Source organism: Trachurus trachurus, assembly GCF_905171665.1.
Source record: "Trachurus trachurus genome assembly, chromosome: 12".
Lineage (NCBI taxonomy): Eukaryota > Metazoa > Chordata > Actinopteri > Carangiformes > Carangidae > Trachurus > Trachurus trachurus.
Window position 1 is genome coordinate 9,220,184 of NC_139908.1, and position 26,335 is coordinate 9,246,518.

At 40.8% G+C, this 26,335-nt stretch overlaps 1 protein-coding gene across 1 annotated transcript; it reads right to left on the reverse strand.

Moving 5' to 3' along the window:
* Window positions 1-1,969: 1,969 nt before the first annotated feature.
* On the reverse strand, window positions 1,970-25,163 carry LOC310995079 (uncharacterized protein; the record flags this gene model as incomplete). Its single annotated transcript, XM_083984008.1, has 5 exons — window positions 24,977-25,163; window positions 11,312-11,430; window positions 6,550-6,655; window positions 2,585-2,615; window positions 1,970-2,219 (listed from the first exon to the last, which is right to left on the reverse strand). Exons 1-5 carry the CDS (start codon window positions 25,098-25,100, stop codon window positions 1,970-1,972), a joined length of 630 nt encoding a protein of 209 aa, XP_083840134.1. The 5' UTR covers window positions 25,101-25,163.
* Window positions 25,164-26,335: the final 1,172 nt, after the last annotated feature.

Below are 26,335 nucleotides of genomic sequence, written 5' to 3' on the forward strand. Positions count from 1 at the left end.
AGCAAGCATTCAACCTTTCTCAACTAGGACAAAAACATACAGACCTATTTACATGTCAATGAAGGCCATGGATAAGGAGTTTTTCTGCCTCTCTCTTTTTATTTCCCTCCCTCAACATTCCTCTCATCTCTATGTGCTGCTACAGTATAAGCTAGTGGCTCTGCTCTTTTTGAGGCCTGAATTAGCCACGGCTGCTTGTAAAGAGAAATACTTTTAGCGACACCCCTGACTGACCTATGTGTAGTTATTGACCACTTTTTTTTCTTCAGCTAGTATAACAGGAATGCCATTGAAGTAATGTGGGAAAAGGGATGTCCAGTCTTAGCAATCATCGGCTTTCTGTTGATACAAACAGGAAATATGTAGATGCAGCTGCTGTATATGCAGAAATCAGATCTACTTTAAATGCAAAATACACAAGGCAAGGTCTAACATATGAAAAAACATGCATGTGGAAATGCAACGCCAAGCACTCTGCTCCTAGATTTGTTGCATATGACAGCAATGATACCTTTGTGTGCGCATGTGTGTGTGTGTGTGTGTGTCAGAAAGAGTGAAAAGTGATGCCTGCAAGCCTTAGGAACTGTGAACTCTTCCTGCCGCTCGCACGCTTGAGGTGAGAATGTAATCGGATGATATCAGATTAATGCCCTTTCTACTCTCACTCTGCTATTTATATTGGACCTTTAGAGGAGATCTCCTCAAAACACAGGCACAGTAAGCTGGCTGAAAGGAGAAAGTGATGATTACTGCATGAAGTTGTTTTAGTGTGGGGAAAACCTTCCTGTGAAGGTGAGAGAGAAAGCTCCACATCTGATTTACAAAAAATAAGTTTTATATCTCAGGAGATGGATAAAAAGTCCTCAAGTTTCATCCTTAGCTGTTCTCTCTCTCTCCCTTCTTTGTCTCTCCTTCACTGCCATGGCAGAGAGCCCAGTGCATAAAGCAATGTGGCTTAGACGGTGGAGAGGAGAAACTACGGTCTCCTGGAAATATGTTCTCTGTTGACTCATTCTGTTCGCCACATTCTTCATCAGCAGCGCAGCAGAGTCCTTCCCGTCGGCCATGAAGACAAAACATCGTCTTTTCTGGCCCAGTTAGTCGTACACCATCTTTTTTTTCTGCCTTTTAACTATCTAGTTTAGGCTCTAACATTTGGAACAGTGGAGGAAAAAGAAAAAAATAGAGGCAGCGGAAAATGAGGGGGAAGAGAAAGAGTGAGCACTCTCGCTGGCCGACAGTGCAGTCTAGATCCCCCTGGATTTATTTGTGTACATAACTCTTTTCTCTTTCTGTCTCTCCCCTTCTCCCACTTTCATTCTTTCGTGTCACTGTGGGTCTCTAACACAAACACCCACATACGGCAGCCACTACACAGCGCACAAATATACGCATTCACACAACCATCAAATTATCTTGCTGCTTTTGAAGAGAAATGGTACACCCACGGCCCTCACAGTTCATTATTCCATTCAAAGAGCAAGAGGAGAGCTTCCTGCTCCACGAAGGCTGCACCAAAACAGCACTAAACCAAAGCCAAGGCAAATCCCAGAGAGAATTCATTCAAAACACTATTTTAAAGAACAAGTAAAGCCAAAAAACTTTACAAGCCTGTTAAAGCAATGACAAAACAGTCATTAGAGCAAATGTCTTTAGCAGGCAGTTGATTTCATCACATTGCCATCTAACCCCCCCTCACCCTTCGCCCCTTACCCAACAGAACAGACTGAAGTCCTATTCATTTAACCACAGAGGCCCTATAGTCAACAGCTTAAGAGCCAAATGGAGAGCCTAGTCATAATAGCAACCTAACAGGAAAGCCGTGTGACCTAACTCCCTTGTTCACAAACACGCTCCTCAACTTTTTCCACAGTATCGGTCAAAATTTCTCATCTTTTCCTCCTCCAAATCTCACTCACCATGCTGCGTCTCTGGATGGCTGCTGCTGGTGTCAGGGTCCATGTTAAATTCACAGGGTGATGAGCGCCCAGATCAACACACCCATATCCCGGGGCAAAGTCACTAGCGCGGCAACTGAACTGCAACTACTGAAACTGCTACTGGAAACTACTGTTTTATCCTCGCTGGCGACGAACGCTGCCGTGTCCTCCTCACTGTTCTCTCCAGTCAGAGCTGCTGGCTCTGGTCTGGCCCCTGCAGCCTGCCAGCTCAGCTCAGGCTTCCACTGTTGTGTTACATCTGTCTGACTGAACCCCTCTCTGGAGAGTGGGGAGAGAGAGAGAGTGAGAGAGTATAACGGAGCACAAAATGGGAGGGAGGAGAGAGAGAGAGAGAGAGAGAGAGAGAGAGAGAGAGAGAGAGAGAGAGAGAGAGAGAGAGAGAGAGAGGAGCAGTTTCCACGTTGTGGTGTTGGTGGAGAGAGAGGGAGACAGATGGGTGGAGGGGGTTGTGGCAATGCAGAATGTTTCCACTTTGATCAATTTCACTCTCAGCATATTTTTTTCTCATCATGACGATGACTTGGTAACATCAGTTTGGAAAACATTAACATGCCAGAAGAAGAATTGAGGAACTTCCATGGTGCTGCAACCTGAATGTTAACAATGGGCGGGCTCGGTATAACCGGACCAAGCTGTGCCGGCTGGCCGTGGTTTCTGCAATTCAAAACACAGAAAAACAGCATACGCACACTTCGGCATTCAGGGCTGAAAATTGCTTGTTTTGTATAACCCATGCCAAAGATATTCAACCAGCAAGGACACTGGAAAGAAAGAAAAGACTTACATTGAGAAGCTGGAACCAGAAAAAGTTTGAGGTTTGAAAAGCGACTAAAAAGATTCATCAAGTATGTTGCAAAAATATTGTGATCAAGTAATTAAAAAACGATTTGTTTTAGCCTTAATTAATATACAGCACAGCAGCATGTCAAAATGTGCTGTATGTATTTTTAATTGCTTGTCATGGTGAGAAGTTTGTGTTGAAGTTTGGCAGCCATAATTATTTGAGTATGAGCGTATAGTGATTCAGCATCATGTCTGTCACTTCTTGTGCCACCTGAGCTGCATTAAAGTGGGTTCCCCTGCCATTTCAGCTACAGATAATATCACATACCAACAGCCAAACTTCACCTCGAAACTATTTTCTCATCTATCTCACATTCTTAGCAAGTTACAGCTCCTCATATTTGAGATGTTCTGAATCTGAGCTCATCTTTATTCAAACTGGAAGACAAGAAATTGTCAAGACAAAACAATCCATTATTTAACGATTTGCTGGCAAACTAGATAAAAGTGACAGGCGCAACAAACACCATTTGGGCTAATGGTATCTAATTGTAATTGTAAACTAAGGAGAGAGGCAAGGAGGGCTTTGTTAAATTAAACATCAGAGGGAATTTTAAGATACTTAAAATACATGTGAGGCCGTATTTAGGCCACAAGGCATGTAAAAATCATTCAGCAGCCTTTGGTCAGTTTTCCAGATCTATTTAATCCTATCTAAAATGTTACAGCTTGTGAAAATATTTACGAAAAGAAGTTTAAAAAAAAAGGGAAAATAGGGCAGCATATGCCCCAGCATCTTTAGAGAACCAAGAGTCGAGAACTTTTACAAAGCTGTATGCAGACGAGAAAAAAACTTTCACCTCAGTAAAATTAAGCTTAGTTGTTCTAGTGGGAGCGTAACAGCGCTCTCCGTCTCTGGCATGTTTGTGCCCAAACCTGGAAGAGTTCAAAAGAATAGAGGAGGCAGCCGCTCACTATTCAGTCGGAGGATGAGACGAGATGAGAGCGCTCTCTGATTTGCTGTGGATTCCTATTCATCTCAATGTAGTTTTTATTCATCACGCTGCTTATTTAGAGCCTGTGTCACGCAAGGACAAGAGCAGGTGGGGCCCAGGACGATGAATAATTTAGTAAAACACAGACCCTGTGAGTGTTTGTAGTGCTGTGATGTGGAGCATGATATGAACACCATACAGGTGTGCGCGCACACACACACACACACACACACACACACACACACACACACACACACACACACACACACACACACACACACACACACACACACACACACACACACACACACACACACACACACACACAGATGCAAATGAAACTTTAAAGGTTAGACGGTGAAGGGGCGACTAGAACAAGCATTGTGGATTTCAGGGGTAAAATTACTAACAGCTCCTCTGTGTGTGTATTGTGTAATATTGAAAGTGGCACTTTTTTGCCACTGAACACAGCCAGTGTGTTTTGCATGTTAGCATCACCTCACCCTGGAACGAATGCACGCATGTCTGATATTTCAGAATATTGATTCATTTACAAATACTTTCTACCTATTTCAGTTTACCTTGACACTACCACTGGGCATTACCAGTCCCCTTTTAATATAACAGGGATTTTAAGTCTGAAATCATCCAAATCATATAAAATTGTAAATGTAAATCCTTTGCTATTCTTTTCATATCAATCCATATCATATTTTACTCCTTTTTTACACTTGCATGTCATTATGTGCTCAGACACTGCAGAAGATAGATGATAAAAGTGTGAATAGCACAACTCTATAAAATATATGAACTATGTTTAAATGACCGAGATACAGTAATAGCCACTAGTACATTTATATATTGCAATGTATTCTAGCTTACCTGCAAAACAGTGCATCTTGACTATACAGAAACCTAAATATGTGAATCAGAAATGACCTTACATAATAATCTTGGAAAAGTTTCAGAACGTCATTGGCAGAGCTACAAGAGTTCTCTGTAATTAGCGAACTAGCTGGCAGACCGTGTTTATTCTTTTAGCCTCTAACTCTCCTCAGATAAACAAAACCAATACAGCAATCATACAAATCCAGTGAAATAATGCGTCTTACACTGTTTTCTCATCATCATGTCATCAATTGTATCATTGAATACTGATTAGAAAATGGGTTGTATTTATTTATCTGTTATTTTCTTTGTGTGTGTGTGTTAGAGAGGGAGATCCAGTATACCACTGAACTGCACCAAAGAAAGAACAAAGGACAGTCTCTGAATTCTAGGGATGATTATTTGCTATGCAGAGAATAGTAGAGAGACTCTGCGGAGACAGAAGGACATCTCTGCTTATTTTATTGTGTAGCAGTAGCCCTGACCATAGTGTCAACAAGAACATGGCCTCACGATGGGGGACGCAGAGAATGAGAGAAATAAAGGTGCGAGAAAGAACAAAAACTAGATGCATTTTAAGCATTTGAGCAGAACACAAATGAACATTTGAGCATTCGAATGAGAAACTCCTTAAATTAAAAATATAAATACTTCCCTGAGAAATAAACAAGTGTCTTGATGTCAACCAGATTGAGACGGTTATATTTTCAGTTTGCCACTGCAAGTAAATTGCTTCCTCTAATAGTCAAGAGGTCTGCAGATGTCACTGCACATCAATCCAGCCAAAGACTTGCTTGTTTAGACAGATGTGAACATCACTATTTAAACAGACACAGAGTCTGCAGAAGGCATTGGTTGGGTGGTGGGTGGTGACAGAGAAACATCCACCTTGATTAAAATGCTCACACAACTCTTCTCAGCCAGAAATGACACAATCTCTCTGCTCTGGGATCCACAGTCACAGGCATAGAGGCAACAACAGCTCATTAAATAACCTCACTTAATAAAAACTTAATGTACTGTACTACAAGGTGTTGACAAACTAATGTAATGACATCATGAAAAAGCACTTTAACTGAATAACCACTGCACATCCTGATTTAAAGTGGGCTCATATTAGGTTGCATGCCAGCTGACAACCCAGCAACGGTAACTGTAGGATACAAAAGCTTGAATGTCAAACCTCAGTGCCACCTAGTGTCTCACCGTGACTGAATCTGGGTTTTCTCACATAAACAGACTCAAATCGCTTCTACTGAGCTGCACCACCCTGTCCGTGGACATAAGTAAGTATGCTGGCATTTGCAAAAAGACACTGTATTATATTACAAGCTTTGTAACAGCAATACAGACGGTGCAATATGCCACCTGCATTGCAAAGAGACAAAACCTTGATCACTGTCTCTCCTGGTGGTTAGGATGCAGCATTATGTTGTAAATGCACTGGAGCACTATGAAGCAGCAAGCTCTCCATCTAGTGGATATGAAGTGGAAGAAACGACCATCAGCAATTTTAAAACGGCTCACCGTGGCAATGCAAGGCTCACTGGCATGTGTCACTGCCTGGTTATGTCACACAGAGGCAGAGAGAAGGAGAAGTGCTTCTCTTGAGTTACACTGCCCATTTGACCATAAACTATATACTGTATTACACCAATACTCTGGAGTCTAACGCATAGACAGACAGGAGGAAAAATGCAATAATCAGATCTATTAAAAAGCACCAACTTCTCCTCAGTCTCCATTAAATCTTTACATGTCTATAATTGTGTTTAACAAGTGTTAAATGTTATAATTCAGGGTTATTGATCATTCTGATTTAATTAAACTGTGTCAAGAAAGCAATTAAAGTATTTCCAGTGTGTGCATGGAAATGCTGATGCATCCTGATCACTGCAGAGGTGTGTCCTCGGGCTACTCACCGCTCTCGGTGGACAGCTGGCTGTGGAATTCTGGAAACTGTGTTTCCACTGGAACGCTGATGGTGCGTCGCAGAAGATGGACCTTGCATGACGCAGAGCGCCTCTCCTGCAAAAAAACAAAAAAAACAAGGAACAGATCTACTGAGACGGAGAGAGAAAGGAGGACACAGAGGGAAAAAAATTCAAGACAGATAAAAAACCTGAATACATTGAATAAAAAGGCACAGAGACCAAGTAGGCGCACAGAAGAAGAATGAACATTAGCAGAAAGAAAAATAGTGGCTGTGAGAAACTGGAGAAATACACATGCAATGGTCAAAGAGGTTCCTTATCTGTTTTGTTGTGGCTATTCTGGTCACCATGTTTGATGCTGTGTTGGGGCAATAGCACACAATAGCAGTATTGGGCCTGATAAATGAGGAGTCATTGGGTAAAACACAACGGGCATGAGCAGGACATCAGTCTGTGTCAGCCTCTATCTTCCTATAGCTTGCATACCAAATGCTTGGCTCCAAAAGATTAAACCGACAAAAGAAGAGCGGCTGTTGTGAGAAAGTGGCGAGTCAAAGAAAAAAGGGGACAGGGCCTGATGTCCTCCAAGCAGAGTGATAATGGCTTATCGAACATCCTCACACCTCTCAACTCAATGCAGCACCCTGTCTGTCGTCTTGTTTTCTCTGTCCCTCTGTTTCCGTGTCCGTCTGTTTATCTCTCTCTCTGGTCCCCTCTGCGAGTCACCTCTTTACTTGCCTCATGGGACCTGGTTTTAAGGGCAGCTCTCACTCACTTTGCAGACAGTGTCTGGTCGTCTGAGACACAGTGACTAAGCAAGATGAGCTGTAACTAAAGCCACACTGCAACACTGCTGTACTGTACGGGCCAAACAACAGCAGGCATTTGTGGCTTCATTCACACACTCTTCCAATTATTAATTTGCACTACTCACTCACAATGTGATAATTATTTTAAAGGGGCATTGTCTACATTCAAATACCTAAAACATGTCACAAAGATCTTTTCATAATAAGCAATGAAGGTATGATTTCACTTTATCCCCTCTGCAGCCATTTAAGTCAGCCGGAGCAACAGGTTAGTGCCGGTGTGGCTCGGTGAAGCATCCTATCACTGGATGGATGTATCCAAGCAGGAAACTTCCAGTGAATTACTGGATACACCTAGTGAACAGGGAACATTAGTTATGATGCACAGTCAGTGGGTGGCCGTGAGGTGCGACTGCTGGGAAATGAAGCCAGAAATGAAGTGAGACACAGCAGGTTTACAGCAGGAAACAGTCTCTGGATGAAGGTCAGGTTTAAATAATACACAAAAACTGTACAGATGAGAAACTCCTCGAACTTCATGAGAGAGGGTTAACTTAGGAAAAAGAAAACAAGTATATCATGCCACTTGAATAATACTGTAACATATTATAAAGCCCCCTCTAGTGGCAGTCAGCTTAATGCACCTTTAGAAAAGTAGATGGGAGAAAAGAGCTGAACTTCATCGTCAGTTTTACACACAGTGAGCCTCATGTGCCCAAGACACAAATGAAGGCTTCACAACAAGCTGGAGGTGAAAATGAGAAAAGTCTAAACTCTACAGAGCCCTCAGGAATCACACCTCTCCCTCACTTTTATTACCTTCATATTGCTGCCCTCAAGTTGTGACATACTTGCTCAATATTGGGATTGTTATCCCCTCTGTTTTAGTTTTACTTCACTTCCTGTATTCTTCTTTTTAGACTTTGTGTTTGTGGAAAAATAATCTGTCTTACGATTAGGGGAGTGTCAAATTGGCTGAACTAATGGATGAGGGTCTAATTGCTCTTGGCAAATAAGGCTGCAGTGATTTATTACGTAAATATCCTTCTGTAAATGACATCTGCATGGGCTGTTCTCAGCGATACTGCACCTCAATTCTATGTTTTCTATCATATAGAAGAAAGCCCAAGAAAACCATGGAGGAGAGGCAGAGACAGGTACGACTGTTGACAAACACTGAGGAGAGAGAGAGGAAAAGAATCCAACAAAAAATGAAGACATAAAAACAGAGTAAGATGAAAAAGAAGCCTGAAAAAAAAAGAAATAAAAAAAGAGTGACTGTTTACCAAACCCCTGCAGCAAAAATGTTCACAGCCAACAATAAATCAAAACTTGTATTTGGACTTTTAAAGTCTTGCTGTGCACATTGATTTTTCCTTCCTCTCACTTTTGAACCTTACATTTTTGTTCACTCCAGTGGGTTTTTTTAAAAGTCATATAGGATGGGGAAAGACACACTGCACATTAAAGCAAATAAAGAGCAAATAATAAGCATTAGCATATATTAATATACTGTATGAAGATTTAAATATGCATCTTTTAAGGCCAAGGACTAGCAACCATTCTTGTTTTAACTTTGTGGCTACATCTAAATAATTTAAATGTGTTTAAAAAAGACAAGTGCCTTCTTAGACATGTTGCATTATGTATTGTTTGCTTAGCGAAAACACTGCATGAAAACAAGAACAGATGGGAAGAGGATGGTTTTTTCTCTTTCTATTTCATCTGATTATTGTCACACAAACATGGAGGAATGTCACTAGTAAATAAGCCTGATGTATATGAGGACCTATGCCGTATTTTTTATGTCAACTTTGAATGAAATCACTTTGTGACCAAGTACAGGGTCTTATCTTTCCGTCACTTAATAAAGACTTACTGAAATAACTGAAAACCCAATACTGACATGACATACTGTAAAGGTCCCTCAGAAGTGCATGTAAATGTTTGACCTCGACCGTGTGATTGCTTGTTCCGCTGTCATCCCTCCTTCATCTGGAGTGAGCCATTACAAGACTGAATCATTGTTTTGACCTACAGTTTGCTGACATAACAGAAATCCAGCAGTGTTACTGACGACCTTTCCCAGTCTGGGTCTCTAGATGGATGCATTTAAAAGCTGTTGTTCTTTGTTGCTGTGAAACAAAAAGTACAACAGTGTGGGAAGGCCACAAATGGGTCGATTGAAATGATTCTTCATCTTCACTGCAATTATTGTTCTTTTTCAACATGGCATCAGTAAGTGCTGAAAAAGAAATACTAAAGGCACACTTTTCTCCTCAGTTTCAGAAGTCATGCTGGTATGAAAACAGATAGCTGTGTCATTCATACACCATGTGGTGATACTCGGCTGCTCATTCTGTTATTGTTGCTATGCTAAGACCTTCAAATTCATAGAGGAGGACTCAAGGAAGTCCAATACAGCTATCACTGAATTTGCTGCTGATGGTTCTTCGTTAGCGTCATCAGCTCAAACTGAACATCATGTGCGGTACAAACAGAAGTAAGAGGAACTTCTGGGATCAGCCGTTTCAGAAATTCAAACCAGCCCGTCTGGCACCAAGAATCACACCACAGTTAGTCACTATATCTGATTCACATCAACTCCTGACAATTGCACTGCTTGCATACAAATAACTATTTACATAATAGTGCAAATAAACAGGTATACTGCCGTTCATAATTAAGTGCACAGTAAGTGTATCTGTTTCAGAAAATATTATATTATCAAACGGTACTCTCCGACCCTAGAAATGAGTGACAGTCTTGAGAAGATACTTCACAAAGAAAAATATGTGAAGGCACCTTTTGTAGGAGGATAGTATGTGCAGGCTTTAAGTATGAGCTCACAAAGCTGTTAAGTGAGGAAAGAATATTGCTGACAGAACAAGGTAATTTAGATTATCCTGCTGACGTCTGATTTGTTCCTAATAACAGGACCTCTAATCTCACTGAAACTAGCATAATCCAGTGTGACACTAATCAAAACAACAGTGGCAGAGAGCCAGAGTTAACCTGAATTTAAATGGGGAATGAATTATCACGCTACACACGATTCAGTCAGCAGCTTGTGCTTTTTCTCCCACTGTGAATCTCTATTTCTCCATAATTATTATCATTACTATTACTATTCTTATTGTTATTAAGGAGTAGATTAATAAAAAGCCTTAACTCAGCATGTGTGGGAAAATAAAAATGGGTTAGGGCACAGGCGACAGAGAGGAGATATCCAAATGATATACTAAGATTGTTTTACCTTTATTCTATATTAATCCGGGGTAAATCTGCAACCTGAGCATTATCTGTCACATGTTATCACTAGAAAGGCACTCAATAGAGCACATATATATTACTAATGCTAAACACATGGCACATGTCTGTGAGGATCAGCAACAAACTCCTACATTTTAATGCAATAAATAAGTCTGATTTTCTTTTTCTTTTTTTTCATTAATATCCAGATATTACTTTCAGAGAAGTTGAAAAAAAAGTGTCAAAAATGCTCTGTGTTTTTAGGGAAATGATAAAAAAGATTCCTGGATCTGCCCCTCCACTTGCATCAATATTTAATTGGGGTCTTCACTGGCTCATGCCCTCTCCCTCCACCATGTTTAGTCCAAATCAGCTGAGTACCTATCTTAAAATGCTGCTGACAAACGAACCAACCAACACAACATGTACATGGGTAAAAACATGACATGTAAGGCAGAACGATAATAAGCAGATTTACATGAAATTAAGCTTGTACAAAATAGACTGCATGTGACAAGAAATGTTGGCAGGAAAAAAAGAACTAAAAAGAAGAGGCACATCAAAAGTAAATGAAACTGACAAGGACACACGCACACACTTCAACGTAAAAACAAAACATGGGCAGATGAGAAAGACAATGGGGACACAGAGGGACGTGACAGACAAGAGATTGTACTGTCTGCTCTCACCAACTCGTCCTCATTGAGAAGCAGCATCTGACAGTCAGCGATCACACAGTGCTTTGGGTTCCACACAGTTCGCTCTTCATACGAGTGACCACGTGTCATCCAGTATCTTGATGGAGCATCTAGAGAGGAGAACAAGAAGACACACACAATAACAAAGCAATTATATATTTATGAAAGAGCAGCTTTAATAGTGATAATCAAAAAAAAGGATAAATTACGTTTGCAGAAGAAGAGCAACCAATTACGACTTTTGTTTAACGGGTCCATCATTTATAGAAAGAAAGAGCTGATTTTCAATTGTTTTGCTCAGTGAATGCAAAAATCCTTTTGTTAATTAGAAAAAGCACTGGAGGGTGATGAATACCACACGCTCTTCACTTCTCTTTCCACTTAAAATCATTCTGTGGATGTCAGGTGAAGAAAGGATACATATAAAACAAGTGAGACAGGAATATATTGGATTCTGCTGTATCCTGTATCTCCGATGATGAGGTGACATAAATCTCAGAAAAAGCTATACACACGCTTTTTCACACGGGAAATGCAATCCATCAATTCTCACACATCGGTTGCGGTTGCAGAGACTATAACTACATCAGTCCTCACCAGAGCACAAATCTCGTTTTTTTGTGAAACAAACCCTTATTAGCATCTCAGATAGTCTCCCTGATTGCCTCTTGCAGTGAAAAAAAACACATTTTTTAAGGCTAAAGTCAAACACTTGAACACCTGCTACAACATTTCTGCGGAGTTTTAGATCATCTGTTATCCCTGCCTGCGTGCTGCCTTGTTTAAGTGTGGTTCTTCTAGGGGCTAATGAGTGGCGTACGTGGCTGAAGAGAGTGCTGTGGTGCAGGCGCATTGCTGCACTCGCTGCTAAGAGGTAGTCCATGCAGAGGAGCAATCATATATGGTGCAGCAAAGTGTTATTGTCATAGAAATGTGCATATTATCCATTCTTGAAATTACATGCTTTGAAACATGAGGCTTTCATTCCTATTCTTGGAAATGTAAACTTTGCAGACAGAATATAAAACTATCAGGGTACTTCCAGAGGCTTCAGTCATGCAGAGTTTCAAAATGAATAATAAGTGCATTCATACAATTATGCACTGGCAATTTTTGTCATGTATTTTTCAATGCTCTTGTTTTAAATCGTGTGGCATTAGAGCTACAGTACACTGGACATGAGTGTGCAAAATGCATGTAACACACAACGTTTCGGGCTGTCACAACCCTGTCAGTTGAGTCCACGTCTCTTTGATCATTTTCTCTTTATGACAGAGTCATATTGCAGGTAGCCTCCTCATCACTATGTCATTAGAGACAGAGTCACAAGTGCACAGTTGAGTTAATGCACATGCACACGCACACACACAGGTGCAGCTACTGCATACAGCACCTGACTGATCAGCTTACAGTCATGCTGTGGACAGGGGCAGGTTAAGCACAGACTTTTCCATTTAGTAGAGCTTCTTTAGCAACCAGCTTTTAATCCTGGTGTTGATTAAATTATGTAATTCAGAATCTGTTATACACACTTCAGAATAATGAGACTTGAGATAGACAAGACAGTCAGAAAAGCAAGAAGACTGAAATGAAAGAACTCTTTAAACTGATACTGACTTGGTAGGTCTAGTTTCATTTCCTTAAATAAAGCACAGAGTGAGATCTGTGAGGCAGATATGCTCCGAGTTCTGCAAATCTCTTAATGAAGATGTACAGTACATAATAGCATAGAGAGTAAATTTAACCATGTACCACACTTCTGGTGCATATTTCTCACTGACTGATTGACAGACAAACCCAAGGACAACGCGCTGATGTGACAGAAATTAAATGGATTTTTTTGCACAGCCTTGTTGATTTATTGATCAGGCATATGATGGGTACATATTCCACTGTCAATCAATATTTTTGCAGGCAGGCACTGCTGTCAGAGGCACAAAATGCATTTCCCAAAAGCACCATATTTTCCAGGCAGTCTGAAATAAATATCAATCCTTTTTTTTTTTTTAAATAAATAAAGTTTAAACCCATGATAATGAAGCTCAAGTGAAACCAACCGTTTGGCTACCTGACATAATGATGATGATTTTAATTTTGTTTGACTTGTTTGATATTGAAAAGAAACAAATTATATGGCTTTTCTTTTCTTTCTGTCTTTTCTTCAGTCGGCTGTTTTGGGCTCAGTGCACGCATATTATCCAAGCATTTAAGCTAGGTTTAAGTTAACTTGATTAGGCACAGCTGTGGCTAATTGTGACAAAAACAAACAACAGAAACAGCCTGAAGTGAGCGTAAAAGCGAGTAAACATCGAAAATTGTAGCCTTAACAATAACATTTGAGTAAAATACTGTAATAACCAACCAATGAGTAAAAACAGTTACGCCAAATTGGCAAATTTCGAGAATTAGCTTGATAACTAAGGTAAGTTAGCTAACTTCCAAGCTAGCAAGATGGCTGGTTAAGTAGTCAGCTTGTTTTCCTACTATCTATCTATCCGATAAGGAACAGCACAATTAACAGAAAATTAATAATACATGCAACGTTATTTGCAGTGTGTGTGTGTAGTTTGTAGACTCTCTCACCAAGAAACAAGGCAGAAACACTGGAGGATAACATGTTGAATCCTGGTTTCTCCGGTTGCGATGCGTTTACCGTAGTTACCGGAGTTACCGCAGTTACCGTAGTTACCGTTGACACTGTTCTCTGCTCGTGCTCAACTGGTTCGGTTTCTTCCCTCTTCCCCTCTTCCCCTCTAGCCCCGCCCCTATCTAAACAGGTAGGCTGAAAGAAGTAAGGCAATTTCTTTATGGTAAATCTATTACCCACAAACTGAAATGTTAAATAAGACAATGAGTAATAAGCTATAAAAAAAAAATATTTCTAACAAAATAAATATTTATGGTCAGGTGTTTATAGATAGATAGATAGATAGATAGATAGATAGATAGATAGATAGATAGATAGATAGATAGATAGATAGATAGATAGATAGATAGTAGGGGTGGGGGAAAAAATCGATTCATGTAAGAATCGAGATTCTTATTCTCTAAGATTCTGAATCGATTCATAATCTTCAAAAATCGATTTTTTATTAATTTTCCTCCGTCTCAATACGCGCCCTCACAGCGCCGTACACAGCGCTGCAGCACGCCATGGCGCTAAAAGACGCTCGTTAACCGCCTACAAACGTTAACTGATCTGATTTAAATGCTCTATTGAATGTCTGTGACTAGGCTTGTGCCCATCAGCAACCCGACCCTCTATTTGGGAGAGAGGACGATCGCTGTTTTTTTTTTTTTTTGCCGTTAAACACACACGCGCTCCAGCTGAGCAGCCACATCCACTGCGCTCTGGATCACCTGATCGGTGCTCAGGTGACGTTAGATCTTCACTTTTTTAAACTCATACAAAGTGCAGCCAAACAGCAGGCTGAAGAGAGAGGACCAGCAGCAGCAGCAGCTCCTCTGACAGCTCCTCTGTGGCGCTGCAGAGTCAGACAGGCTGCAGGTCAGCTGGCGTGAGAGCGGAGTGCCGTCTTTTTTTTTTTTTTTTTTTTTAGCAGCGCCTTTGTTACAGGTGATACATGTCTATGTGCATGTGCATGAGAACTGATTTTGAATCGAATAGAGACACCCAAATATTCACATCCCTTCAGTCCAGGCTTTTGAAAAGAGAGTAGCCTATAAAATCAGCTTCATGTAGCAGTTTACTTTAAAATGGTTCAAATATATTGCTGCTGAGTAAATATGAAACATGTGATGTGCATTTTTTGGGAGGAAATATGGCTTCTGATATAATAGTCTGTAGATATCATCATCATTCATCTTTTTCACATGGTCTGGTGTTAATAAAGCAAACTAAAAATCGCAAAAATAAAATCAAGAATCGGTTGGATCGAATCGATTTTTGAATCGAATCGGTTGAATCGAAAATCGATTTTGAATCGAATCGTGACCCTCAAAATCGGAATCGAATCGAATCGTGAGCCACCCAAAGATTCACATCCCTAATAGATAGATAGATAGATAGATAGATAGATAGATAGATAGATAGATAGATAGATAGGCTATGGCTGCAATTGTACATGCATAGCCTACATAGGCCTATGTCAAACATGGACATTGGCAAGTTGCCCTCAGTTACAACATTATAAAAATGAAGATTTCTTCAGGTACATAGTCACTTTTATTAAACATTTGCCATGTTCAAGGTCCAACAACCAGGCCACTGATAGTGGCATTAAAACAAAGTGTGAGCCCTTCTTTCTCCATATGTGAACTGAAGCAACGCAAGCCATACAGTGGCTATGTGCAGATGGAAAAGTATCTTGCTACACTAACACTGCAAAGGATTTTTGACTGAAGAGGACTGATGGGGTAATATGTAGGCTACCTATATTCCAAAAAGACCATGTGGATTTGTCAGAGTACCTCTGTACGTCAGTGTTTATCATGTAAGAAGAGTCTAACAAAGCCAGAGCAGAGGGTGTATGAATGAAACACACCACAGGGAAGCAAATAATCTCATATTTGTGGCTTTGTTTACGGTTAATCTCAAATTCATGGTGCAAATAATATTACAGCATCTTATATTTAGGATGTGGGTGTTTGGTTTGGTAAATGTTTACACGTTGAAGCCACAAAATCCTATGATAAGGACACACACACACACACACACACACACACACACAGAGAGAGACACACACACATTAGTCTGCTGTGTTAGTATTGTTCTACCGTTGATTGGAGGACAGTTATGTAATCAAGCACATTTTATTGAAGCTCAAATGAACAGCAGGGAAACAAGACAATAGATCATGTTTTCATTAGGCGGACATTTGCATGCAATGAAGCCCTGTGTATTCATGACAGCATGTTGTCATGGATGAGTATGCTTTACTCTGTGTGTAAGAGATAAGGAGAGCTCCAATCAGATGGCGGCTAGATGCTCTAATCTAACTCAGACGACAAGCATGGCCACATTGTATTTGCATGTTCTTATACAGTGCTGCTGCCTCCTGTGTTTTAAACATTAGTGGCTGACTCAGATCAATAACTGCACGGTATTAGCATTTCTCTCACCCCCCTCTTGCATCAATAGCTGTGCTCTGCAATACGACAATACACCTCACCTTTCACCGGTTGCTACAGACTCTTTCCGTCAGGTATTGATAGAGCAAATATAAAAAGGCTCTAATGGTATTGGATCAATACTTAGGGTTCGGAGGATATGGTTCCAAACATTTTGTCTGAAATACCCGCTTTCCTGTTCCAGTAACAATACAGTGAGTGACAAGGCAAAAATAATGGTTGAGCGGAGGTAATCGAAGAGTAAAGCACAAACACTGAGGCTGTGAGGCGGTGTGTAGGCTGCCTCCCCGATTTACAGAGTTGACTGCGGTTGGAGCATAATCTAAAGCAAATCTATGTTAGTGAGGTCTTAAATTTAACAGCTTTTGGTCTTGATATTTTGGGTTTTTGTTCATGGGTATCACACAAGCTCTGTGAAAATATGGAGGTTAATATTGACTTGCCACCACATAACAGTTTCTGCACCTACTACTCCCACAGAATATAGATTCCTGCCTCCCAGCTTACCCAAAGTAGACTTTAAAGGACTCTGATTTAGAGGTTTGGATACTCCAAGCTTCTAAATATTGAAGTTTCAATTTCACTAACACTCCTCACCAATAAATTCTTCTGATTCAATTGAGATATTTCATTTTCAAAAGATATCAATTCACTTTGCAAATGAAGACAAATGCATCAGGACTGGCTCCTCTCCTTAGCTCCTGTATCTATATTGAGCATATCATGGAGGACTTCCCAAACACAGGTGTAACTACATTACATTAATTTTGGCTGCATTACGGTTTGCTGTGTCAGTTCCAGGGTCCTGTTATCCCACATGCTGGCTAACTGGAACTGCTTCTGACACCAAAAGAGGAAAGAAGCCATGATTTATTTCATTAGTTACCTCTGTGTTTTTTGTATAGCACAGCAAAAATGTATTACAGTATAGCTTGGGTGGATGTGGCAGACATGACTGCACATTGACCTGTTGCCAAACTTATGATGAAGATGTTACAGTCCACAACCTGCTCTACATTAAAATTTCTTGCAGCTATATTCACATAGCTTTCCTGAAATCTATACCCCTAAATCTCACTTGCTCTTGCTTTAGTCTGTCAATTTTCACAAATGCTGTGTTTCCAGATGAGGAGAAATGACTCTGAATGCAGCATAAAACTGCCTTTTTGGTTTTAATATCCAGAGTTTAATTGATTGCCTCTGTTTCATGTAGCCCAAGTGATTAAAATTTAAATCCCAGATATAGAAACTGAATCGTAAATGGCAACAAGACAAGGTGTGCGCTCATCATAACCAGCTGAAGAAGTGCTTAGGAAGAGATGCATGCATTTACAGGGTAAGTTATAAATCCTGCCTGTCCATATGCTGCGGGCTACACCGCAGCATGCTCTGATGCAAGCTTCGAGAGATTTAGAGTCGCTGCATGGATTTACTGCACCAGTGATGAGAAGCTTCATCTTGTTTTCTGCTCATACAAAGCAAAGCTGCAAAGGCCACAAGGTAAGCCCACATGCAGAGACGCTGATTGAACTTCTTCTCGGCGCTTTCTGGAAATGCCATGCAAGCAAATAAATGCCACGCGCTTGCCACCAATCACAACTTGAGGGCCGAGACAGGTAAAACAGAGAGGTTGCAAGTGCACAAATAAGACTTCAATCTACCAGCACTTATCGCTCCAGAGGATGTTGCACTGGCACTAACAACCTCTCATTTACACACTCATGTAGACAGAAGGGTCCTCCTGAGCCATATCTGTCAAACGCTAGGCACAAACAGACAGCAACATTAAATGTTGGAGCAGGAAGATACTAATGGCATGAGGCCAGAGGAGTTGTGTCAAGCAGTCAGTGGCACAATGAGGCAAACTGGAAATTGAAGGAACAAGTCCCTGTAGCTGCTGCTGCTGCAGTTGACACCCCTGGCTTTTAATATGAAGCTCAAGCATCTTTTCTAGCTTCTGGTCATTCATTAAAATTTCATCCACAGTTGCACCCCTCAGTCAAATGATGAAATAAGTCACAGATCAGTGTTCTACATACTGAATGAATGTGTTCAGCCTCTCACTCTCCCGTCATTACAGTATATAGGACACCACAAGCTGCAGAAACACGAGGGATTTCCATATGCATGTGGCATGTAAATATGGTTCAGTGACAGAAACAGAAGAGTTATGATGTATGTTTGAATTTAAACAGCATAAAGATTCATCCCTGTACTGTGGAGATGTAGAGACTCTCCACTAAAATGTAGTTGAAAAGAATCAATACAAGTTATTAAGACTGAATATGAAATGATATAGTGAGACATTAATTCCAAAGTTTGGCAAAAAAAAGTCTCACTTTCTTTGACCTGATCACATCAAGAGGCCAGACCTCAACAGATTGGATGATCTTTGCAACAAAAAAGTCTAAAAATGTAAAAACTAAGGTCAAAATGCCAAAGAATTTCTAACGGGCTGCGTGGTAAAGAGAGATTTTGTTATTCAGAGTTAAGTTCAACAGTGTTGTGGAATAAAGTATTATCAGTCTTTACCTCTTGACAAGGAATTTTGATGCTCAATATCTCTGTTTGTATTTACATGAGTGTTGGAAAAGGTGGAAAATCATCGCAAAATATCACATGGGATTTGGCCTGATTCTGATGTTTTTGGTGTGCTACCTGAAACAAAACTGGTGCGGTGGTTTCACCCACTGTTTCTGCTGCCGTGCCTGCTTTGAATCAGTCTGACACACACGTTAGCTGATCCACTCATGACAAACACACACACATACACACCCACACACACACACACACACACACACACTGGGGCAGGCTTTCCATTTTCAGTTTTAGTGCTGACAAAAACAACAGTTAGTTTGTCAACTGAACAGCTGGACTGTGAGAACTAAATGTGAAAGAAAGACTGTCTGCATGCAACACAATGTGTCCCTGTGTTTGAGTCTCTGATGGAAATGCCTGTTAAAATGCACTTGGTGGAAAAGAATCCACCCCCCAAAAAAACCACAAAAAAAAAGAACAGGGTTTAAATTTTAACAAAGCCGGCAGAGAAGGATGTAATCAGAATACTAACACAAAACAATGAATTCAAGCTGGTCAATAAAAGAAACCTTTCATTTCCATTGTGTTGCCTTGTGGCAGTGAAATCCAATCACCTTCACTTACTTTCAAGCCTGGACTTGGTAGTAGATTTAGAGTCATCTCTGTTCTTAGCTGCTGAGTGGGAGTTGTGTGTAGGCAGTAATGGAAGATGTTTTTGCTTCACATAAACTGACCCAGACTTTGAACTCTCTCTGAAGCTGTTGGTTGAACATCTCTTGTCTGGCCTTCTGTCAGAGCGGAGACGTTCTCCTGCCACATCACGGATCACTGAGGTCAAGACTCTGTTGCCGCTGTCTAATTTTTGAGGGATGAACGAAGAGGAAGGTCGAGTTGAAATTTAGCCTTCATCTCAGTTCACTGAGCAGCGATGGTGATACGTTCCTGTTAGTGCTGCCGGTTGAATTAAATTATATTTAATACTCCTGCTCTGATTAAATTAATGAACCAAAAATACACAGAACAGAACAGTACTCTTAAGCCGTGCGTAACTACATGCCAAATTTGAATGAATGAGGACACTGATCATTGTAGTGCACCTGAGACTGCTTTTTAAAAGGGGGTTTAAAGTAGTAATTAAAACTGCATGCTGACCTTTAGAGGGCTGTGACATTACTTAGCAATGTCTTCGTGAGCACAGTCATGCATAAAAAGAATAAGATCGGTGTGCATTAGCGGCTGAATGAGTTTCAGAGGATGACCCTTAAGCCTTTTTGAGCACTGTATCCTGAAAATGTATATGTGCCATAACGACTAGAGGAAAAAGTGTTGGAGTTTGTTTTTTTTACTGAAATTTAGCAAAAGGAATGACATAGTAAATCTTTTGCTACATAGCCAATGTTAGCACACACAAACTATCTGATTTTCTGTAGTGGAAAAAGAAAAAAAAAGAAAAAAACTGTTGGTCCCTGAAGGAAAGGAGTTTTAAATGGGTAACCCATTTTCTCCCAAATCTCCAAAAAGTGCTCCACTGTGTATATAATGATAATCCCTTTTCTCCCTTGTTGAAATTCTGGCTCAGGTGTCGTGTGGACGTTCTCTCCTCAGGCAATCAGGCTCAATTGCTGGAACCCGTGTAGCTCCTATATAAGCTCAGTTCATGCTGTGTTGAGCTTTTGGTCTCTGTGCCTCACTGTTGCACAATTTCTATTTATTTCTTGCTTTACTAACAGTGTGAGGTGTGTAACATTTACTGAGGCCATGTAAGGAGTCGCGTACAAACTGCAGATTACAGCTGGAGGAAAGTTTGCAGGGGATGTGTTTAGTGCCACAGGGGTAATGCCCCAAGGCACTGACCTCTGCAGCTATGAAGAAGCTATAGAGCTATAGGGCAAAGGCCGTTAAGTTTGTTCCCTCTAATGCAAATTAGTTTTAGGATATTCCTGTGTAATTACTGTGTTATTTCTGTGTAACAAATGTGAGTTGGCCGAGCCCAAGGCCACACCGTCTTCAGCTCTCTCGGGTGGCCACAATAATAAAAACTTTCTTTTCTCTTAACGTATTAGCCATGAGTGGGATTCATTCCCAGCTTCCCAGTCCAAAGTCAATGTCATCTATAGTTATGTTGTTTATTTATTGTCTTAGCCTACTCTGTTTTTTCATTTCTGCATGTATCTTTATTGTTTTACATTATTCATTAATGTATGTATTTTTCTTTTCCTTCTCATATTCACTGTATAATCACTCAGTTGATTGCTTCTTTTTCCTCCTCATTCTCGTTATCATTTAATTGTTTCTTATTTTTTGCCTTTGTTTGCAACAAATGTGGTCTTTGATTATTGTCATGGTTGTCGTACAAGCCCTCTTGGGTTTCATACCTCTCTTTCGCACAGCCCAATCATAATAATTGTTTAAATTATATGTTTGTGCAAAGAAAATGAATAAAATAAAAAATGTCAAAATCCAACACATACACACACACACACACACACACACACACACACACACACACACACACACACACACACACAGACACACACACACACACACACACACACTCACACATTAGCACACGTAGGTTGACAGCTCCTTAATGTCAGTGTTCAAAGAGAGAGCGAGAGATGACAATGTGTCTGTCTGATTAGTGCAATGTGTGACTCCTGATGTTAAGGTCATGGGTTTATTTAGAGCACATCCTCGCGGTGCAAAATCACAACAAGGAAATGTTCTAGCTGTATCCTGTCATCCCAGGAGTACACCTGCAGCCTTGCCATCATAGATCTTTTTGTTTCATTTGGCCCATTGTGCTTCACCTATACACCCATTACTGCTCCTCTCTGCAAGTTTGAGTTATTTCAAAAGGATACGGACAGTCTTAAAGCCACACCTCCTGGTGTATTTTCATATTTTTTGAATGATTATGAGCCTATTCAACCCCCCTTTAACACCTTTACCTTTACCCAGTCTGTTCTGAGACATGCTGTTTGGCTGAATTGTTGCACCCCTTCTCTGCACACAGTGGGTGTTTTTTAGATAATAATGATGATGAAAAGAGAAATACAGTAGGCTATATTGTATTTTGGGCTCCCTGTTGCAGAGTATTAAAGGATACAGGACTATATTTATTTTCTCTTTTGGAAGGTGCTCTTTCTGATCTTGAAAAGTGAGATCATAGCTGTGCAGTTTTTACATGCAATCTTGCATATTCTGTTGAATTTTTGCTGATTCAGTTATTGATAACGGTGCCTTGGGAGAGGAGCAGAAGTTGCAGCTATGCAACCCATGCTCATTCTGGTTTCAACTACCATCATCACTGAGAATTTTATGTGTTTTGATGTGTTTTAGAATAACAACAAAAGGTTTATAGAACATATCATTTTAGTATTTGATACACATTTTTTTGGTGGGGATAGACAAACAAATGTTTTTGCCAAGGAGTACAACATGTTTCATTTGGTGATATACAAAGTCTGAGGCTGTCTTGTTGGAAAACTCAGCATATTGCAAGGAATGCTTTTGTTTTCCAGTTTGACTCTTTTGATTTAGAGTTTTTCCACATTCAGACTATCACATGGAAACTGTGTCGAGGAAATCAAGAAAAAATGTATTGTCATGAGGAAGGAACAGAAGTCGCAGCAGAAATGCATAACTAAAGCCAGGCTCAGAGCGCATGTTGTTTAATTCTAGGTTACAATTAAACAAGTTGTTTTTATCTGTGATTTGCACTTTTCTGGCTGTGAACCTTCACATTTTTCGCTTGCTCTCACACACACACATTATGTAATCCTGCTTGCCACCTGCTATGTCTCTGCTGTGGGCAAATACAACACACTCCAAGGTAAATTACGTCTTTTCTTGTTCATGCTGAGGCTGCTCTACAAATAACAGCCATCTGTCTGACATGTACATGAAGCAAATGGTGCATCTGTACCACAATCACCTTTTAGAAATGTGCTGCTGCTGCTGCTGCTGCTGTTGGTTTTCCCCTCAGGTTTAGATTGCAGCAGCAGAGATGACATGAATCAACTTCAGCTGAAGGATGTGCTGATAATTTCACCTGGGAGCTCGGATGAGCCTGGTGATGGGTGACAGGTGAGGTGTCAGAGCAGGAGCGATGTCTGAAGTGCCAGTAACTCATGAACAACACCGTGGCAACCACATCATCGGGTTTTGTCTTCCTTCTTCTTATCTTATCCAGTTTTTTTTGTTTAGTCATGTAAACAAGCTTTGTGGAAGTTGGGTGCAAGGTTTCTGTTTTTAGAACACACTCGAGATAATCAGCCCTTCAATCTTAACTGCATCTTACCTGGAGCGACTGTGCTGATGTCTGTTTTTTCCATCAGTACTTTTCGGCTCATTTGTATGTATCAAGAGTATAAAACAGGAATTGAGGAATTTTGCATCCTGTATCCCCCAAGTCTCAGTCTTCATTAGTCAGTGTTGGTGACCTGTCACCATGAAAACACATCATACATCTTTTGTGTGGTGCAGGGAGGGGGATCAAAACCAAAATAGATGTCATTTTATTTTGGTGGTAGCACATACCAGAATTTCTCTCCTGTGGTGTGACCAGCAAAAAGCTCTGGAAAACATAATTTACTGTATGTAAATAGCACTGGTCAGCTTGGAGGAAGACAGGAAACCCTGCCCCAAATTAACAAAATAAAGACAAAAATGCTCAACAATTCAAGTTAAACCGACTGGGCGTGAGGACCTATAAAAGTCTAGGGGAATAAAACTTAATGGTTTCAAGTTGCTCTGGCTAAGAAAACGACACACAAAATAAAAATAGAACATACTGATATGCGTGTGTCAATGCAATAGTTTCCCCTCACAATCCAAAGCCAGGCAAGAATTAATATTATGAAGAACTGGCAACACATGCAGGTTATTTTCCTGCCTTGAGCGGCAAATGAGGTAGCTGTTTGCTTATTTTTTTAAAAATAGAGCATATAATGAGGTGTCTTTGAATGAGGTGCCCAAAATTCAAAACAACAACATTTTTAGCTGCTAATCGTCAGAGTCGATCACAGTTGAGATTGTGTCAAAAGCACATTTTTGCCCCCACACCATACCAACTCTCATTATCTGCTGCTGTGCAGTTTTTTTCTTCTTCTAGATGTCAGAAAAGCTTCCATGGAGTTGTCTTAATGAGTCTGATGCTGTGCAACGAGGAGAAAAAACAAGTTCTCATCATAACTCTCCTGATTTGTAAATGCATGCTTTACCCCCATTCACTTATTGAGGATGTGGAAGCTCAACATTTTTCTTTCTGGTGCTTATCAAATGAAATTACAACTAATGAAAGGCGAGTGTGATCTGTGTAGTTCCCAGTTCTATACCCAGCAGGACTGTCCTCCATCACCAAGGACGACTATAACCGCCATGGGCCAAACACAGCACATGTAATCACACTCTGCCACTGTTAAACAAACCAAACTGCTTACTTTGATCTCACACTTAAAAAAAAAATTCCATTTCAATCAACACAAAATTAGCCTGTCTCTATAAGAGGCCACTCAAAACAACACTTTGCTGATTAGAACAACTGGCGAGAAAACTGCAAGTGGAAAAAACAAGGAGATGCCAGCTGAAGTAGCACAAGCCTTGTCATTGTATCTAGGTCAGAAGAAAGCAATATTCCCCAGTCCATATGTACTTTCACAGCTGTGCTTTGGATGTGAAGCAGTTGTAGTATCCAAAGCTACTCCACCTTAACGCACTCTCTACAGCACCTCCGTATGGGAAAAAAGGTACACCTCCTGTTTTCTCCACAATAACAATCATCATGCTTATCGCCTCTTATAGCACAACACATGTACTGTACTCATGGACATGCATAAGAGGAAAAACACACACAAACAGGACCACAAGCAGATGGGGGAGGAGAGAGAGAGAGAGGGGAATGTGTGAGGGAAGCAAAAGAAACGAGAGAAAATAAGAATGTGGCATTTCACGGTGACAAAAAGATGGACAGAGATGCTAGAAAGGAGAAAGATGACAGAGATGCACATCTTGTTTTTCATTTACCTGACAGGGAGTCAGAAGACATGCTTTCCTGCTGCTGCATCTTGAATGCTGGCTCCAGTGGGAGACTCTTGCGTGAATGTGTGCGCGTGTGAGTGTCCACAAGCTGGAGTGAGCGAGGCAGCATGCCTCACTGTGTGTTTTGATGACGGGAGTCCGCGTAGCAGCTCAGGGAGGGAGCGAGCGAGTGAGCGAGCAACAGAGCCAGGAGGAGGGAGAAGGTATATGAGAAGGAATGAGCTTCTTTATTACATCGCCGAGCGTCTCCAATCTCATTCTCAATTTCTCTCATTTTCATTCTCATTTTCCTGCAAGTGTGAGTGAGTCTCAGCAGTGCAGAGCACATGTGCTGCAGATGAGGATTTATGAGGTGCACAGGGGCAGGGAGATGGGAGGAGCATGAGGAAAGGAGGGATTCATAGAGGGTGAAGCACAGAAGGAGGAGGTGCTGAAGAGAGGAAGAAAGCGTTCACCTTCAGTTGTATAGGCTTACTCACTCAGGCACTGAGCCATTACTCTTCCCTCCCCTCCACGTAACCTTGTAATACAGAGCGCTAAGCCAATTCAGAGCTTACGTGGACCACAACATCTGTTTGGCTCGGCGTGTGAGTGATCGTAACTTTAGTGAATTTGCAGCCTGAGTGGCAAGACGCCACCGTGCCTATGTGAGAACATGAAAAGAATGCACACTCTCTATTTAAGCCTCTGCCTACTCTAATGTGCAACAAGTACAAAAGCTTTTTTCTCATGTCTTCAGCTGATATATGCAGACATCTCCAACCACAGACCCCCATGTTTTCCTCCTTTCTTTGTTCATTACAATGGTGTGAGTGTCTTCGACAGGCAAGCAAAGGAACGAGTACATTCACTACCCACTACTGCCACCCCCAACTATCTCAGCGTGCAAAGCCGTTTGAGACTGGAAAAAACAAAACAACTCAGGCTAAAAACATGCTTTTTTTTCCATGACAGTTGGAACAGCAGATTTCTCTACTCCTGCACTGAAGGTCTCACCACTCTGCCTGGAAATCATCACCTTTCTGCAACACTTCAAGTCGTTAGGCCCGTGAATATTCTCATTTGTCCAGGTCATAATTATCTCAAGAAAATTTAAATCGTTTCACCTCTCATCCAAGATAACTGAGACACCACCTATCTCCAATTTACAATGCTGCCCTTTCATCCCTTCCCAGGAGATTCAACAATCTAGCCTCAAAGAAAAACAACTGTTCACAAATGGCCTCCTATGACTCCAATGACTGTCGTTATAACACAATAAGGCACTAACGAAGTCGAAACCAACCAGAAATCAGATGCGTACATGAACTGATGAAGCCTCTTGGATGAGAGGTGAAACGTTTT